General features: G+C 37.6%; 1 protein-coding gene across 5 annotated transcripts in view; it reads left to right on the plus strand.

Annotated features, from left to right (window-relative positions):
- LOC126249596 (uncharacterized) overlaps positions 1-4456 on the plus strand; it is a 35602-nt gene extending 31146 nt beyond the window's left edge. For all 5 annotated transcript variants that reach the window (XR_007545622.1, XR_007545623.1, XR_007545624.1 and 2 more), the window contains one exon: positions 1047-4456. Coding sequence is in view for 1 of the 5 variants with exons in the window: in XM_049951258.1 (XP_049807215.1) it covers positions 1240-1761 (522 nt within the window). In the remaining 4 variants the exon portion in view is untranslated. The remainder of the gene's footprint in view (positions 1-1046) is intronic.
- The last annotated feature ends 10721 nt before the right edge of the window (positions 4457-15177 follow it).

The raw sequence follows: 15177 nt of genomic DNA on the forward strand, positions 1-15177 counted from the left end.
CTCTGTAAATATTAGCTTTTCCAGTTTACCGCATTGCATTCACCTATTTCTACAATCTCCTGACAAATGATCAGGGTAATAAGTATTATATTCAAATGCTTTATGTTTTTATGGTATACTTTCTGTCATGTTCCACATCCATGAGAATCATCTCATTTTTTGGGTCTGTGGAATGAAAACTGAATCTAATCTAATCTAATCTGCTGTCTCTGACAGAATTACAATGTCATCAGGAAATCTCAAATTCTTTATTTCCTGTCTCTGAACCTTAATCTTTGCTCCAAATGTATTTTTGGTTTCCTTTACTGCTTGCTCAATGTATGCATTGAATAACATTTATGATAGGTGGCTTCCTTTTAATGCCCATCAACTCCTGTGACTGCCATTTGGTTTCTGTACAAGTTGTAAATATCCTTTCAATCCCTGTATTTTACCATTGCTACCTTCAGAACTTCAAAGAGAGTTTTCCAGGCAACATTGTGAAAACTTTCTCATCACATTATACACTTTCAATTGCCACAAATACCTTCAAATTGTTTGCACAGTCACTCTTAATTTAAACCCATGATTTCAGTTTTGTGGTTGGTAGTCATCCATAACAAATTCACAGCATAAAATTGTGGTTGCTTTTCATTTCTGATATGTTTAAAAAACCTTATTTTTGTGAAAGTTGGTTGTGTGAGGTAGGTTCATTCTACCTGAAATGGATTATTTGTTGATATCATATATTTTATCAAAAGGTGTGATTTGCATTGTGAAAAGCTTTCATCTACTCATAACTATTGGGCCAATACATTGTCTCTAACTCATATTCATCACCAGACATCTAATTTAACTTATGGCATAATTACACACAAATACAGATATGCAATAAGAAGCCTGTTTGATCTTGTTTTTAGTGGAATTGTTATTTGAAAAAATTGACAGTGATGTATGAGGGTTGTTCCACAAGCTATGCCTCCAATTTTTTTTTTGTGACTTTTGATGTCCATGCCAGATGTAATTGGTGTAGTGTTAATGCTTGAACCTTCCTCTTTCATTTGCAGGTGGTTGTGTTGTCCTGCAGTAGTGGGCGCCAGTAGAGGAATCTTCCAAAATGGAGTCTGATATGGACATGCATATAAAACAGCTATGTGTGATTAAATTCCTCACTGCTGAAGAAATCACACCAACTGAAATCCACTGACACTTGCTTAAGGTGTATGGAGACAATGCAATACACGTAAACAATGTGAGGCGATGGGTGCAGCTTTTTCGAGGTGGTGGAAAGGGTTTGCATGGCAAGCCATGGCCTGGTCGACCCTGTACAGCTATCATCCCTCGCATCCCTCGCAAGAGCATCATGATCAACTTATCCATGCTGATTGGCAGCTAATGACCAGAGAATTGTGTAGAAAGCTGAATGTCGGCTGTAATGCCTTGGAAACAGTGTTGGAACATCTTGGTTATTGCAAGATCTGTGCGACATGCGTCTTGCTGGATCAATACGAAGCTCGAGGTGACAGTTTTCTGAATAGCATTGTCACCAGAGATGAGACATGGCATCACCACTTCAAGCCAGAATCCAAACGACAGTCCTTTGAATGGCAACATGTGAATTCTCCGTCAAAGAAGAAATTCGAGTCACAGCCATCTGCAGGCAAAGTGATGTTCACAGTCTTCTGTAATAGCCAGGATGTGGTTCTTTTGGATGTCCTGGATCCTGGAGAAACTTTCAATTCAGCATGCTACAGGATGACACTTACTAAGCTGAAAGCCTGAATTTCCAGGGTGAGGTCAGAGAAGAAGACCGCTTTCAACTGCAACATCACAACACTGGACGCCACACCAGTTTTGCAACCACACAACTCACTGAAAAATTGACTGGACTGTCTTACCACCTGCACCATACAGTCTGGATTTAGCACCTTCAGACTTCCATTTCTTTGGGCCTCTAAAAGATGGACTACATGGTGAACATTTTCAAGACTCAGATTCTGTTGTCAAAGCTGTAAGGAAGTGGTAAGCCTCAGCTGGTTCTAATTTTTACAAGTGTGGCATGCAAAAGTGCATAACAAATGGTGGTGTCTATGTGGAAAAATGACAGTCTGTAGCTGACATATTGCTCTATTTAGCTATGCTGTTATGATTTATGTATACCCTGTAGTTTCCATGAATAAAAATAGGAGGCCTTACTTGGGGAATAACCCCTTGTAAGTGTTCTAATGTGCTGAGGCCAAAGTACCTCAAAGGCAAGGAAATACACATGTAACAGGTCAGACATCAACTGATAACACATGGAACCAGATTTAGATGTTGTTCTCAGTATTGCCAACAGTCCAGCCACATTGCATTGGTGTTTGTGAATTGTGATTTTTAGGTGTTCAACACATTGTATGTTATGTTATTGATTATGAAATGTTTGCTGTGCTTATATATGTTTCATAAGAGATCTTGTATGCTTTGTGCTCAGCAGGAACAGTTATGAGTGCTCCAAGTATAGTGTAAAATTATATCCATTGAGCTACTGTAGAAAAAGGTTACATACACAGAAACGAGAATCTGAGTAAAAAAATAGGTTATTTTGAGATGCACACATATAGTAAAAGTGAAACACTGTGGTATATAATTGACCTCATTAATGCAAATAGACAGGAGACTATCCCATGGGTTTGCAAAGTTACTAGGCTGTTATGTAATTCCAGTTTGGCTTTGCAATCAAGCTTGACTATCTTTTATTCTATTATTTTTGGATGCAAGATTCTACACCCTATAAAGAAAATGCTATTGATGCAGAGTTCAGTGAGAGCACAAAGAATGTGGTCCACTAATTAAGTAGTTATTATATATGTCAGTTTTGGTCTTGCAAACATGACCAAAAGGACACATGCCACTTTTATAATTAAGACAAGGGCAGCCAATGATCACTTCAGTGCAGATGCACACCACACTTGAAATTTTAAGGGAATTGGTGAACTCTCACAAGTAATGAAGATAACAAGCAAGGGGCACTGTGTTGGCAGTGTGTGTTTAAGTTAACAATTTACATCTGACGCAGGTATGCTAGGGCAGTCTGTGCAGTTACAATGACCACTGTGTCTGGATGGCGCAGTGGCCAGCACATCTGCCTAGTAAGCAGGAGACCTGGGTTTGAATCCCAATCCAGCAGAAATTTTCAACTTTCCACATTGATTTAAACCAACGACCACTGGCAGCTAATGTCATCAATTCCTTTGTGTCTTAAGTGTGATACATGGCTATTTTTTTGAGAATTATCTATCAGAAAAGAATGGTTTGAGAGCCAATATATTTATCATTACTATCTAGTCTTTGGGGTATATGTTCATTTTAATATAAGGTGCAATTTGAGAGTCATTCTTATAGTGTCCTTGTAGTGTAAGGTTCTTCGTTTGCACAGTAATTAGTGCTTTTCTGTTGTGAGAGTAATTTATAATGTTCATAAGTGTATCAGTGAGGATAGATCCTTACAGGAATTTACTGAATCCTTTGTCATGTATGTTTTGCTAATGGCACATTTATTTCTGTTCAAGGTAATTATACCATTCGCAATACATTTCAGTGTTGTCATACTATATGCATGTCAGGTCCTTTGTTCAAAGTAACTTTTCCCATATGAGTCAATTATTTGAGGTATGTATCTTGTGTGAGTCATTTGATGTTAGCAGTTCCTGATCCCATCACCTACCACTACACATTTACCCATAAGCTTTGCCAGCCTCCCCTTCCCATACCTATTGCAGTACAGGCCATGCCTAGTGAAAACCGATCTACTGATAGACCCAACTGGCACCACTGAAATGTGACCCATGCCCTCTGCCATCAGCGCCCTCTCCAACCCCTTGTTAACACACGTGATAGCCGCATCAAGTTGAGGCCTGTCATGATGCTGAAACAGTTGCACGAAATGCACATTAGTGCCACCAGTCGAGTAGCTATCTTTACCAGGTCACCACGTACATGATATTCCCCATCCCTATCAAGACTGTTCCCTGCTCCACCCACTAGCCTCCTTCGTAAAATTCCTATATAACTCCCCTATGCTGTCAGTCATCTGAGCTGACCTTGCTCTAGGCTTCACAATGCTGGTGACCTGGCACTCACTCCCCAACACTTCCTGCAACTGCTGGCCCACAACTCTACCATGCAGACTACCTAGCAGCAGAACCTTTTTCTTTCTGTTATACTTTGCAACTGATCTAGGCATCCTAACTGCTAAGGACTGTTTCACGTTCCCTACATCTATAGCTACAAGAGGCTCCTCTCCACTCAACTCTGCATATACACAAAGTATAACTGTCTGAACACCTCCTCCTCTTAACTTCATTCTTGCCAACTGCCAATTCCCATTCCCCATCACCCTTCACCCTTCTCACCCTATCTAGTTCCTCCTTTGTGCATTGTAATACACTCCTGCTCCCCTATCAAACTATTGTGAAAATCTTTCATATACTCATAACAATTGAGCTAATACATTGTCTCTTATGCAAATTATTGCCAGACATCTAGTCTAGCTTATGGTTTAATTACACAATAATACAGATGTGCAGTAACAAGCATTTTTGTTCTTGCTTATAGTGGAGTTGTCATTTCAAAATATTGACATTGATGTAAATATTCTTATGTGCTGAGGCAAAAGTACTCCAGAAGACAAGTAAGTACATATTTAATCATTCAGGCATTAAATGGGCAACTGCTTACACTTTGAACTAGATTTAAATGTCCAGACATGTCGCATTGGCATTTGTGAATTGTGATTTTTAGGTTTTTCTACATGTTGTATGTTATGTTGTTGATTAAGAAATGTTTGCTGTGCTTATATATGTCTTCACAAGAGATCTTGTATGCTTCTTGTTGACGAGGAACAGTCATGAGTGCTTCAGGTTAATTAGTCATGGTGTAATGTAAAATTACATCCATCGAGCTACTGTACATATAGGATACAAACACAGAAACAAGAATGTGAGCAAAAGATTCTCATTTCAGTCTGTATAGGTTGTTTTGAGATGCTCATGTATAATGATAGTGAAACACTGTGGTATGTAATTGACCACATTAATGCAAATAGACAAGAGACTGTCCCATGGGTTTGCAAGTTCCTAGACTGTTATGTAATTCCAGTTTGGCTTTGCAGTTGAGCTTGGCTATCTTTTATTCTATTATGTTACATTTGCAGGATCCTAAGCCATGTAAAGAAAACATTACTGATTCTGAGTTCAGTGAAAACAGGTATTTTTGGTGTTGTTTTTTACTTGTATAAAACTGAAACTAATTGCCTCAAACAGTGTGATTCAGTAATTGACATACCTAGAGTTGTAAAGTCTGTTCAGAATATAATGTACATACTGTAATTGAAGTGAGGAAAAGCAAGGCATAAGTTACATCTGGAAAAAGTGAATTTGTTCTTCTACTCTTCTCAAGTACTTCATCACCCAAATCACATGTGTAATTCCAAAGGCCAATAGTTGCCAGGTGATTTGAAGCTTTATACCTGATAAAAGTAGAATGTTTGATTATAATAATCTTACCATTATGCATATCTATGCTGCAGAGATTGAAAAGCTCCACAGTACACAAGTTGTCCTTGGTATAGGGAACTGTAACATTCACAAGTCACTTATGATCACTTTAAAATCTATTGTCTTTTTAAATCTGAACTATTGTTTGAGAAATGTGCAATAGGAGCAGCAATTTAGATCTTTTCAGTGATGCTGTTATGCCCTTACAAGTTATGAGCATATAATATATCTCTGGTACAGTAATGTTTAATAAGGCCAGTAATGTTTAATAAGGCATGGAAGATATTTAATATTTGCCATTATTAAGTGTGATACACAGTCATTATTTGAGAATTAGCTATCAAAAAAGAATACTCAGAGAGTAAAATATGTTTATAATTAATATCTAGTCTTTGCAGATCCTAGTGTTTTGGGGTAGAAGGTCATTTTAACAAAGGTGCAATTTGAGAGTCATTGTCATTGTGTTCATATGGTGCAAGGTATTTTATTTGCATACTGATTTGTGTTTTTCTGTTATGAGAGTAGCACATAATATTAATAAGTGTGTCAGTGAACAGAGGTGCCTGTCATGTATGTTTTGCAAATGGCACATTGAGTTCTGTTGTCAGGAAATGACATCATTCCCAGTACATCCTCAGAGTTGTAATACTAGGTGCATGTCAGGTACTTTGCCAAAAGTAATTTCCCACAGAAATCATTTATGTTAGGTAGGCATATTGTGTGAGTCATGTGATATTGTATTGTATTGTATTGTATTGTATGTTAACCGGGGACCTAGAAATGACTGAGAGGCTCCATCCCCGCCGCAGCTGCAGTGGTCCACAACCCCATGACTACCGCAGTCCACTTCACCCCTCCGCCTCCCCACACCGAACCTAGGGTTCTTGTGTGGTTCGGCCCCCAGTGGACCCCCCCAGAGAACGTCTCACACCTGACGAGTGTAACCCCTATGTTTGTGTGATAGAATAATGATGGTGTATGCGTACGTGGAGAACTTGTTTGCGCAGCAATCGCCGACATACTGTAACTGAGGCGGAATAAGGGGAACCAGCCCGCATTCGCCGAGGCGGATGGAAAACTGGCTAAAAACCATCCACAGACTGGCTGGTTCACCGGACCTCGACACAAATTCGCTGGGCAGATTCGTGCCGGGGACCAGGCGCTCCTTCCCGCGTTAGACCGCACGGCCAACCTGGCGGGCCATGTAATATTAGTAGTTTTTGTAACTTGTACAATGAGTTTCATTTTATGACATGAAGAGCATTTGTACATATCATTGATATACTTATATGGACCTACCTTCTGTTTGTCATGATTGAGGAGCATTTCCTCCAAAGTTGATAAATCTTCAATTGTTCAAAATTTAGATATTTGTAGTTACAAATCAAGCTTGTAGCAAGTGGGTGCTGTTGTAAACTATTTTGTCAAAAACCAATATTTGCTGTCAGTAGAGGGTGTTGAAACCTATAAATGTTTGCAAAAATCAATATTTCCCCTCAGCCAGTTGAAGCAAAAGTCGATAAATGCAGACTGTGCTTTCCTTCTGAGAGATCTGTCGGGAGAATAAAAATTTAGGACATCATTGTCAATGAGAATGTGAGAGAGTTTCCTGGAGAAAGGAAAAGAAAAAGAACCTTGAACTTTAGGCAAGTACTTGCTGCTGGATCCAACAATAGAAATAAATTAGTGGTTTACAGAACATTTAACTCTGGCATATTGCCCAGTTTTAGCCAGCTTTTTCATAGAGAAGAACCGCTAAGAAAGAATCAAAAATGAAGAATATTGTTTCAATAATCTACATCAAAATGACAAAAGATGGCCTCACAATACCTGTATGTGCTGCACCATTTCAAGCAACATGAAGGATATCCAAAGACAGATTCTCAAAAGGAACAAGATCTGGAGGAAAAGAATCAGATAATAACAAACCACATGTTGCATGAAAAATGTATGAAATTATGAATGAGGGAAGTCCAAATGTCATTAAAGTATGTTTTGATATACAACAGAATCAACCAATACTGAAGTTCTCGATAGATGAAGCATTCTATTCAAGCAAGGTTTGGTTATACAAGTTGCACAATATGATTTATTTCAGAGCACAGGCAATGGGAAGGACTGTTCTGTATACTTAGCTTAAAACATAAAGGCTGAAAGGATACAGTCAAGTAGCCCCAGTCGGATTTTCTCAGGAACCCCGAGGTATCCCAGCTAGAAAATGGTCTGAATGAAATTTTATTTAATTTCTTTCTCGTGTACTATTCAAAATAAATATACAGTATTGATGTGCACACTAATGGCCTTTATTGAAGAAAGGAGATAATAATAAGCTGGTACATTATTTCCATGTTCTTGGTCGCAGCTTTACTCCTGACAAAGAGTTTGGTAGAGCATATGAAGACTACTGGAGCAAAGATATTCTTTCACTGATAGAATACTATAAAGTGCTGGACCAACGTGGCATTGCCAAGATACTAAATAAAGATCGGGATGCACAGGATATCAAGTCAAATATACTAAAAGCCTAAGATACCTTTCAAAATAACTGCTCAGTAAGTGATGGCTTTTGAAAAGTGTGAGAAGAAGGTATTGTTGTCAGTATCATACCCTGATAATGGAAGTCCTGTAGAGGATGAGGTATGGAAATCCAAAAACTGCAGCCAGGACGTGAGAAAAGCAGCCAACGTGGAAAAGAAGAACATGATCAACAAGGAAAAGAAAAATTATTCTTAAGACTTATGGGGCTTTTAAACATACTAGAAGGAGCAGAAGAGTTTTATATGGACATTGTTGAAAGTGATTTTCAGTTTAGTATTGTTGTAGCCAGCATTTTCCGTTGTATTTCAGTAGCATTTATTGCTATTTTTCACTTTTGTTTATCAAAAATTTATGGAAAAGTGGAAAACCATGATGAAATAATAACAATAGTATGAAAAGGGTAGTTGCAACTGACCATATAGCAGAGATGTTGAGTTGGAGATAGGCACAAGAAACAGACTGTCAAAGCTTTCAGCCAAACATGATTGATTGACTGTCCAGTTAGTACTGCCTGACCTCATCTGTAACTTGGGACTGAGTAACTGTGGATTGTTCATTACAGAATGATTAGTGATGGCTACAGGTGACTGTCAGAACACCATTCAATGAATGCTTAACACAGACTGAATGTAGCATTTTCAGTGGTGACAATTAAAGACTACTGTATGGAAGTTTTTACACAATGTTAAAATATAGGGGTGTTACATATTAGTAATAGCATGAAATACAGGAGTTGTTGGCAGTACTTGTAAACATGTAGAAGTGAAGTTATTTTGATTTACTATTCTTTAACTGGCACTAACATTAGGCTCTAGTTTTATAAGCAGATATTTAGGTGTGCAAGTCACCCCCCACATTTACTATGAAAGCCCACGAAAATTAGCCTTAAAATCAAAATGTAATGTTTGAGTCAAACAACAGAAAATCCAGGATGGAATGTTACAATATTTAGAAGGAGTTGCTACTCACCATATAGCAGAGATGCTGATTCACAGACAGGAATGACAAATAGACTCTCAAAATTATAGCTTTCAGCCATTAAGGCCTTCATCAACAATAGATAGACATATGTGCGCGTGCGCGCACACACACACACACACACACAAATGCGTTTGAGTGAGTTGTGTTTGAGTGAGGGTGTGTGAGCATATGTCTGTCTATTGTTGACGAAGGCATTAACAGCCAAAAGTTATAGTTGTAAGAGTCTTTTTGTTGTGCCTATGTGTGACTAAGCATCTATGCTATAATGTAATATTTGAAATATTTCATTAATTTATGTCTTTTCTCAGAAATGGTACACATTTTTGTCAACAGAAAAAAATATTACTTGAATTAACTTGTGGTCCCCTGTCAATAGCACTCATTGCTTCATATGAGTAAAGAGCTAGTTGTGTTTTACAAGACAACAATTTCAGAATCCATGCTGACTATGTGTAAATAAATGGATTTCTTTGAGATAATTCATAATGATCAAACACACTATATGTTCCAAAATCCTATTGCTAACTGATGTCAGTGATATGGGTGTATAATTTAGTGGATTGCTCCCATTTCCTTTCTTATGGTTTGGTGTGACCTTTGTAACTTTGCAATCCTTAGGAAATGATCTTTTGTTGAAAGAGTGGTTATGATTCCTATGTATGGAGGTATTACATCAGCAGACTGTGAAGGGAAGCTGTTTTCCTTTATTAAATGATTTAAGTTGCTTTGCTGCAGTGAGGGTATCTACTTCTAACTTACTCATATTGGCAGCTATTCTTGATCCACATTCTGGAATATTTACTTTATATTTCATGAAGGAATTTCGGAAAACTGTATTCAGTAACTCTTAGTGGCACTGCCAGTGATAACATTAATATTGTTTTCATTGAGACTATCACAGTTGGGACTATGTTGTTTTGTACTGGAATTAGTCACTACATTTTAACATTCCAAGCTACTTTCCAATTGTTTTTGGAATTTAAAATATACTCATTTGCTTCACACTCAGTAAATTTAGATTAGTATTGTTTCCTCATATTTATATAACTTACTATGTCCTTCCCACTTCCCTGAGGCATAGCATTCAGAATAATTATCTGCAACCTATGTCCATTTTGTTGTGGATTGTACCATTTGTAGGTACAATGTTGTCTGTGTGCAATATGAATGTAACATTTTTTGGTGACGCTTGTACATGTGCTATCTAGTAAGTCCATAATGTCAAAGGATAGTATCAAAATCTTAAATAACCTTGATAATTTTTATGTTGCCAGCAGCTTTTGTAGAAGTAATTTAACTCAAGCAGGATCGTGCATACTTGTGGAAAGATCAATGGAATGTAAAGCAAGACTCAATTTCAATTCCCTTGATGAAGAATGTATATTTGAAAGCTGCTGCGTAGAGTTAGGGCAAAATATTGTAATTTTATCTGTGTACAAAATTACAGGCGCAGAAATAACTAAACATTTTTTGTTGAAATTCCAGTGTCTGTTGCAAAAACTTCAAAAAGAAACCAAGAAAAGAATCATAATAATCGCTGATTTCAACATAGATCTAGCCAGTGAAGCCAATAACACAAGAAAATTCATTAATATGATTCAAACATCGGGTTTCAGCCCAAATTTTACTGATTTCTTTCGAGTATACGAACTGTCTGCAACATGTATAGATAATATTTTAACCAATTACACTTACAATGAGGCAAATAAGTTTTGTTTCGATTTTGGACTTTCTGATCATTGTGCTCTGTTTATGAAGTTACCAAAAACAATAGAACATTGCTCAAAAAAACCTACACCAAACGCCAGTTCAGTAAAGGAAATATAAACTTATTCTATCACAGATTAAATAAGGTGGAGTGGTCTATAGATCATAGTATTTCATTTTGCTACTTTTTTGGAAAAATTCCTTATTGTTTTTAATGAAACTTTCCCCCTTACTGTACATCATAAAAAAGTAGGAAATAAAGTAAAGTGGTTTACTGAAGGAACAAAAATCTTGAGTGCAAGAAAAAGACAGCTACATAGGGAACTAAAACATAATAAGAGTCCTGATTTTGTTACCTATGTAAAAGATTACAAAAATATTTTTAAAAAAGTTGTAAAGGCAGCCAAAGAACTGGCAAATAATAGATTTATATTGTATAGTGAAAACAAATCAAAGACATTATGATCAGTGACCAAAGCTGAAACCGGTGCCACAGGTTTCAGTATTTCTGAAATCAAGATAGAGAATAAAACTATTGTAAATCCTGCTCAGATTTCCAAATTGTTTAGTGAATTCTTCATAAATGTAAACAAATCTAATGTCAATGTCACAGAGTATCCAGACATGGTAAATTTCTTCAACAGTGAGCAACTTGACGGTAAATTTTTCAGTACCTTTACAAAAACTTCAGTAAAATATATATAAAATGTGATACTGCCACTAAAAAGTAATACAGCAGCAGGATGGGATGGGATACCAACAAAAGCGTTAAAAACAGTCTCTAAAATAATTATGCAGCCACTAACTACAATAGGTAACCAGTCCCTTCAAGAAGGTTATTTTCCAGTAACACTGAAGTACGCAGTAGTTAAGCCACTATTCAAAAAAGGCACAAAAGAACACATGGGAAACTATCGTCGAGTCTCTCTTCTTCCATCACTGTCAAAAATATTTGAGAAGGCAGTCACCATACAAATTCAAAATTTCATAGAAAAATTTAAAATAATCTCAAAAAATCAGTATGGATTTCAAAAAGGCAAAACCACAATATCTGCTATAAATAAGTTTGTTGATAAAATTAGCTCATCTTAGATATGAATCATCTTAGACAACTCACTGCATGCCACAGGAATTTTTTTGGTCTATCAAAGGCCTTTGATAGTGTGAATCACTCTTTGCTACTCTGTAAAATGGAAAAGTATGGAATCAGGGGCATGGTATTAGAATGGTTTAAATCCTATCTAACCAACCAAAGACAAAGAGTGGTTACAACATCAGAGAGAGGAACTTATACTTCGGAATGGAAAACCATTTTACAAGGAGTACCCCAAGGTTCTGCCTTAGGTCCCATTCTGTTTTTGTTGTACATAAATGATCTGCCAATTAATATTGAGTGTCGCTCAGTATTATTTGCAGATGACTATAGGTGGGCCAAATGGTTATTCTGGAGTAACCATTATCACAGTTCCAGTTATTCTTTGATAACCATTATTTTTAACGGTATCAATAACTGTCAAGTTATTTTTCGCTACCAAATACTGAATACTCTGACGGGGTTACAGTTAAATAACGACATAGTTGGAATCCATCAGTTTAGTTATCAGTATAACTGTGAGTAGTGTGAAATGGCAGGAATGTCATATGAATCATGTCATAACCTTAGCTAATTAACTCCAGGTACATTTTAGTTGGTGTTAGAATGATTATTAGTGTTTCATATTATATGTATGTAGGTTATCTGTCACTATTAGAAATATTATCTTCGCAGCTGCAACAGAAAGTACGCAGAACTTTGCCACAGCACTGTTTAAGCAAAATGTTAACAACGTGCGTTTTTAAGTATGAAGTAATATGTAAACTGAATACTGTAGGTTCAATCTGAAGCTTAACTTCTTGTGCTGCTCACTTAATAGAATAAGTGTACAGCCTTGTAATACAACAAAAAATATATGTAATGTGACAGATTCGTTTACTCTTGTCCTGTGCAAGATAGTCCTATTGGCGAAAGTGTGAGTAGCCTAATCCAAGTTTTATGTGAGATTTGGAAAACTGCTCGATTTCTCCAGCTACAGCATGTTTTATAACATATGAAGACATGCAGATCGAAAAGGCTGACAATGTTACATTTCTGGGACTACAACTCAATAATAAATTCAGTTGGGAAGGACATACCACAGAATTGATGAAGGGCCTAAACAAGTCTGTATTTGCAGTGAGAATGATGTCAGATGTAGGAGACATAAATATAGAAAAGCTTAGATATTTTCACTCTATTATTTCATAACGGATCATATTCTGATATTCTGTGGTAACTCATCAAATGGAGCAAAAGTTTTTTGCATGTAAAAGTGTGTAATAAAAATCGTTTGTGGTATAAATTCAAGAACATCACGTAGGAACCTGTTTGAGGAACTTTGTATTCTAACCACTGCTTCCTAGTACATTTATTCCTTAATGGTATTTGTTGCAAATATTTCCAACCAATACCTCAATACATAATATCAGTACTAGAAATAGGAACAGCAATCTACATAAAGACCTAAAATCACTTAGCTTGGTCCAAAAGGGGTCCAATATTCAGGAACATGCATTTTCAATAAACTGCCAGCAAGTCAGCAACCATTAAAAACTTGGTTTGAGATGAAGCACTGTTTACAGAGTGTTTGAAAGACTTTTTGATACAGAAGTGTCCGATTCCACCCGTCTTCTTTGACGCAGGATGTCATCAATATGCCGGAAATGGCTATTTTAAGTGTGTCTATGATGTCACTACGTACACATGGCAACAAACACAAAGATGCATATAAATAATACAATAACATATCCCACCAAAAATACCATCAAACCAATGGGACAACTGCGGGAAGTTGGGGGTTTTAGGGTGAAGACAAGTTAATAAAAAAAACACAAAATGAACAACAAAAAGAAAAAAAAATACAGATTTCTGCTGCACCAACAAAAATCTGCAGGAATCGGACACTTCCCTTGAACAATATAGGTCAACCATAGGTGACCATACCAAAACACCATTACCCACAATTAAAAGTACAAAAATTGGAATCAAACATTTCCCTTGACCTACACAGGTCAACCTCAGATGACGATACCAAAACATCAACACCTGCAACTATGAAACTGGGAATCAGTCATTTCCAGTAACCTATACAGGGTGTTACAAAAAGGTACGGCCAGACATTCAGGAAACATTCCTCACACACAAATAAAGAAAAGAAGTTATGTGGACATGTGTCCGGAAATGCTTAATTTTCATGTTAGAGCTCATTTTAGTTTCGTCAGTATGTACTGTACTTCCTCGATTCACCGCCAGGTGGCCCAATTGAAGGAAGGTAATGCTGACTTCGGTGCTTGTGTTGACATGCGACTCATTGCTCTACAGTACTAGCATCAAGCACATCAGTACGTAGCATCAACAGGTTAGTGTTCATCATGAACGTGGTTTTGCAGTCAGTGCAATGTTTACAAATGCGGAGTTGGCAGATGCCCATTTGATATATGGATTAGCACGGGGCAATAGCCGTGGCGCGGTATGTTTTTATCGAGACAGATTTCCAGAAAGAAGGTGTCCCGACAGGAAGACGTTCGAAGCAATTGATCAGCGTCTTAGGGATCACGGAACATTCCAGCCTATGACTCGCGACTGGGGAAGACCTAGAACGACGAGGACACCTGCAATGGACAAGGCACTTCTTCGTACAGTTGACGATAACCCTAATGTCAGCGTCAGAGAATCTGCTGCTGTACAAGGTAACGTTGACCACGTCACTGTATGGAGAGTGCTACGGGAGAACCAGTTGTTTCCGTACCATGTACAGCGTGTGCAGGCACTATCAGCAGCTGATTGGCCTCCACGGGTACACTTCTGCGAATGGTTCATCCAACAATGTGTCAATCCTCATTTCAGTGCAAATGTTCTCTTTACAGATGAGGCTTCATTTTCACAATCGACATGTGTGGGCTGAAGAGAATCCGCACGCAATTGTGCAATGATGTCATCAACACAGATTTTCTGTGAACGTTTGGGCAGGCATTGTTGGTGATGTCTTGATTGGGCCCCATGTTCTTCCACCTATGCTCAATGGAGCACGTTATCATGATTTCATACGGGATACTCTACCTGTGCTGCTAGAACATGTGTCTTTACAGGTACGACACAACATGTGGTTCATGCATGATGGAGCTCCTGCACATTTCAGTTGAAGTGTTCGTACGCTTCTCAACAACAGATTCGGTGACCGATGGATTCGTAGAGGTGGACCAATTCCATGGCTTCCACGCTCTCCTGACCTCAACCCTCTTGACTTTCATTTATGGGGATATTTGAAAGCTCTTGTCTACGCAACCCCGGTATCAAATGTAGAGACTCTTCGTGCTCGTATTGTGGACGGCTGTGATACAATACGCCATTCTCCAGGGC

Source organism: Schistocerca nitens, chromosome 3 (genome assembly GCF_023898315.1).
Source record: "Schistocerca nitens isolate TAMUIC-IGC-003100 chromosome 3, iqSchNite1.1, whole genome shotgun sequence".
Classification (NCBI taxonomy): domain Eukaryota; kingdom Metazoa; phylum Arthropoda; class Insecta; order Orthoptera; family Acrididae; genus Schistocerca; species Schistocerca nitens.